This window comes from Orycteropus afer, unplaced genomic scaffold, assembly GCF_000298275.1.
Source record: "Orycteropus afer afer isolate SDZICR_OR568_19922 unplaced genomic scaffold, OryAfe1.0 scaffold00082, whole genome shotgun sequence".
NCBI classification, from domain to species: Eukaryota; Metazoa; Chordata; class Mammalia; order Tubulidentata; family Orycteropodidae; genus Orycteropus; species Orycteropus afer.
Genome location: NW_006921669.1, coordinates 8529318 through 8533845, shown reverse-complemented (window position 1 = coordinate 8533845; position 4528 = coordinate 8529318). Strand labels below are relative to the sequence as shown.

The 4528-nt window shown below is 38.1% G+C and overlaps 1 protein-coding gene across 1 annotated transcript in view; it reads right to left on the bottom strand.

Moving 5' to 3' along the window:
* Positions 1-4528, bottom strand: part of TDRD1 (tudor domain containing 1) — a 70190-nt gene that overhangs the window by 43119 nt on the left and 22543 nt on the right. The window contains exons 5-6 of the mRNA XM_007941612.2: positions 2041-2099; positions 554-698 (exon numbers count right to left, since the gene is read on the bottom strand). Coding sequence (XP_007939803.2) covers positions 554-698; positions 2041-2099 — 204 coding nt within the window. The remainder of the gene's footprint in view (positions 1-553; positions 699-2040; positions 2100-4528) is intronic.

Sequence of the window (4528 nt, the reverse complement as noted above, 5' to 3'; positions counted from 1 at the left end):
TAAATTGTAGTCAATGTCATGAGACAACATGTGTGTGAACTGCTGTATGGAAAGTGAATTTGCTCTGTAAACTTTCACCCAAATCACAATGGAAAAAAAAAAAAAATAGCTTTCAACAATAAAAATCTAATACATGCTACATGGATTCATCTCAAAAATATCTTTCTAAATGAAAAAAAAAAAACCTTTACAGCGAAGTGTCCATGCTATATGATACCACTTATATGAAATTCTATGACAGGCAAAAATAATTTACGGTGAAAAAAAGAGAACAGTGGTTGCCTCTGGTGGGGTGTAGCATAGTGACAGGAAAGGGACAGAACAAATATTGTTTATCTTGATGGGGTGTGAGTTTGTGCATTCTGATATGTGCTAAGTTTTACCTCAAATGAGGACCTATAAAAATAACAATGGAGTGGGGAAGCTGGGAGAGTGAGAGTATGGCGTACACTATCCTCTTTATACTTTGTGTGTTTAAAATTTTCATAATAAAAAATAATTTTTAGATGTGGACAGGAATCATCCAACAAACTTCTGAGTGCAAGATACTTACCAAACAGGCCACAGCAATGGCAGGTAGTGAACCGAAGAGGAGGCCCTAAGGAGTTGAAGAGCGACGGACTGTTTATGGACAAAGAATTCTCAATCAACTTGTGCACTGTTCTTGACTTTGTAGGATGCACATTATTGCTAGGCTTCTATTAAGGAAAGAGAACAGCAAATATTAACACTTAAAAATTACTTAAAAAAAGAAATACTACTGAGCTTGGAGCTGCTGCTTCTGGGAAGATGAAGTAGACATACATTTCCCTATTCCTCTCACTATGTTTAACTAAAAACCCTGGACTTGTATATAGAACAACCATCAGAAAACTCTGAAGGGTGAAAAAAGAAGGCAGATTCAACAGGGACATCCTGAGATCCAAAGAACAACATGGCAGTGAGTTCCTTTGGTTTTCTTTTTGTCCCAGACTAGGTGCTGGGGACACGGAAAACCTGGAAATGTAAAAAGGTGTACATAATAAAAGCCCCAGCAAAACGCCTGTTCTCTCTAGCCAAAGGACCAGGGAAGGGACAGCCTAGCAAAACAGAAAACTTTTAGATGATAACCACCCTACTCCAACCACACGTTACAGAAAAATGCTGTGGTCCCACCCCTACCAGCAAAAGTAGAATGATAAGCCTACACTTCCACTCGCATCCGGCTGCAACAAAAGCTATCTCAACCCTCCGAGTAAAGAAACTGATCACTCAGAATTACTGGTGGGAATGCAAAATGGTACAGTCACTCTGGAAAATTGGCATGAACTGCCATGTGACTCAGTTAACACCTGGACATTTATTGTACAGTAATAAGAACTTATGTTCACATAAAAACCTGTACATGAATATTTTTAACAGTTTTATTTGTAATACTCAAGAACTGGAAACAACTCAAGACGCATTTCAATGGGTGAAGAGTTAAATTGTGGTATATTCATACCGTGGAATACTACTCAGCCATAAAAAAGACTGAAATATTGATTCAGGCACCAAATGAGGTTAATCTCTAGAGCCGACACTGAGTGAAACAGACCAGTCTCCAAAGGCAAGTTTCTTGAAGTAATAAAACTGACTAGTGGTTGCCAGGGGTTGAAGAGGAAGCAGGGATGGGAAGGAGGTGGATGTGGCCATAAAAGGCAAAGTAAGGGATCTTTGTAGGAATGGAAATGTTCAGTGTCTTCACTGGGTCATTGACAATATCCTTGGGCTACTGTACCATAGTTCCACAGGATGTTACCATTAGGGGAAACCAGGTAAAGGGTCTAAGGGATCTCTAGTCTTCCTCACAACTGCAAGTGAATCAACAACTATTTTAAAAGAAAAAGTCTAATTTTTTGAAAAAAGGTACTAGATCAAGAATGAGAAAGTCTGACCTTGACAGATACCTGCAAATTGAACAATTTTTTATTAAAGCAATCAGTACAAAACTATGTTCAAAAGCTTTTAACCAAATATACACATACCACTCACACACACACACACAGTCAGATAACTTACAGCATTTACATCTTTGGGTGGTGAATTATTTCCAATACTTAATGGTGACAATGAATTTCCTGGGGAAGAAAAACATAAATTTCAATAAAAGTCAAGTACTTATTTTTATTCCTAAAAATATAAAGTACCCTAATTAAATGCCACCACTCATGTTGTCAGTTTGTTGTACTGTGGGTGGCTTGGATGTTGCTGTGGGGCTGCAGGCTATGCCTCTGGTATTTCAAATACCAGCAGGGTCACCCATGGTGGACAGATTTCAGTGAAACTTCCAGACTACGACAGACTTGGAAGAAGGAAGAGGCCATCTACTTCTTAAAGAATTGGCCAATGAAAACTGTATAAATAGCAGTGAAACACCATCTGATACATTACTTGAAAGCTTATGAATAGCCCTAAAACACTGTCTTATGTTGCACCAGAAGATGAGCTCCTCAGGTTGGAAGGCACTCAAAATACAACTGGAGAAGAGCTGCCTCCTCAAAGTAGAGTTGACCTTAATGACGTGGATGGAGTAAAGTTTTTAGGACCTCCATCTGCTGATGTGGCATGACTCAAAATGCAAAGAAACAGCTGCAAACATCCATTAATAATTGAACACCAAAGGTAAAGTATGAATACAGGAAAATTGGAATTTGTTATGAATTAAATGAAATGCATAAAGATCGATATCCTAGGCATTAGTGATCTGAAATGGACTGGTTTGGGCCATTTTGAATCAGACAACCATATGATCTACTATGCTGGGAACGACAAATTGAAGAGGAATGGTGTGGTATTCATCGTCACAAGGAATGTTTCAAGATTTATCCTGAAGTACAATGCTGTCAGTGATAGGATAATACCGATACACCTGCAAGAAAAACCAATTAATACTATTATTCAAATTTATGCACCAAACACCAAAGCTAAAGATGAGGAAATTAAAGATTTTTACCCATTTCTGCAGTCTAGATGTGTTATTACTGGTGACTAGAATGCAAAAGTTGAAAACAAAGAAGAATCACTGGCAGTTGGAAAATATGGCTTTGGTGATAGAAATGATGCCGGAGATTGCATGATAGAATTTTGCAATACGCAAGTTCAAGTTGAAGGTGAAGACAATTAAAACAAGCCCACAAGAACCAAAATATGACCTTGATTATATTCCACCTGAATTTAGAGAACATGTGAAGCACAGATTTGAGGCACTGAACATCAATGATGAAAACCAGAGGAATTGTGGGATTACATCAAGAACATCATCCATGAAGAAAGCAAAAGGTCATTAAAAAGACAGAAAGCAAGAAAACAGACATCAGAAGAAAATGTGAAACTTGGTCTTAAATGGAGAGAAGCTAAAGCAAATGGAAGAAATGACAAGATAAAAGAGCTGAATGGAAGATTTCAAAGAGCAGCTCTAGAAGACAAAGTCAATTATTATATGAAATGTGCGAAGACCTGGAGTTAGAAAACCAAAAGGGAAGAACACATGTGGCATTTCTCAAGGTGAAAGAAATGAAAAATATTCAAGCCTCAAGTTGCAACACTGAAAGATTCTATGGACAAAATATTAAATGATGCAGGAAACATCAAAATGAGATGGAAGGAATACATAGAGTCAATGTACCAAAAAGAACTGGTTGATGTTCATCTATTTCAGGAGGTAGCACAAGACCAAGAACCAATGATACTGACAGAAGAATTGAAGCTGCACTGAAGAAACTGGTGAAAAGCAAAGCTCCAGGAACTTATGGACTACCCATTGAAGTGTTTCAACAAACAGATGCTGAGCTGGAGGCACTTACTTGTCTATGCCAAGAACTCTGGAAGACAGTGACCTGGCCAACTGACTGGAGGACATCCATATTTGTACCCATTCCAAAAAAAGGTGATACAAAGAATGTAAAAATCATCAAACAGTGTTATTAATATCATATGCAAGTAAAATCCTGGTGAAGATAATTCAAAAATGGTTGCAGCAGTATATTGACAGCAGACATTCAGAAATGCAAACTGGATTCAGGAGAGGACATGGAACGAAAGATATCATTGCTGATGTCAGATATATCTTAGCTGAAAGCAAAGAATACCAGAAAGACGTTTTCCTGTGTTTTATTGACTACGCTAAAGTATTCAACTGTGTGGATCATAAAAAATTCTAGATAATATTGAGAAGAATGGGAATTCCAGAACGCTTAATTGTGCACATGAGGAACCTGTACATAGACCAGGCAGCTATCGTTTGAACAGAACAAGGGGGTACTGCATGGTTTAAAATCAGGAAAGCAGTGTCAGGGCTGTGCCCTTCCACCATACTTATTCAATCTGTATGCAAATAATCTGAGAAGCGGGACTGTATGAAGAAGAATGTGGCATCAGGAGTGGGGGAAGACTCATTAACCACCTGCAATACACAGATGACACAACCTTGCCTGCTGAAAATGAAGATGACTTGAAGCACTTAGCAAGGAAGATTAAAGACTACAGTCTGCAGTATGGATTAAACTTC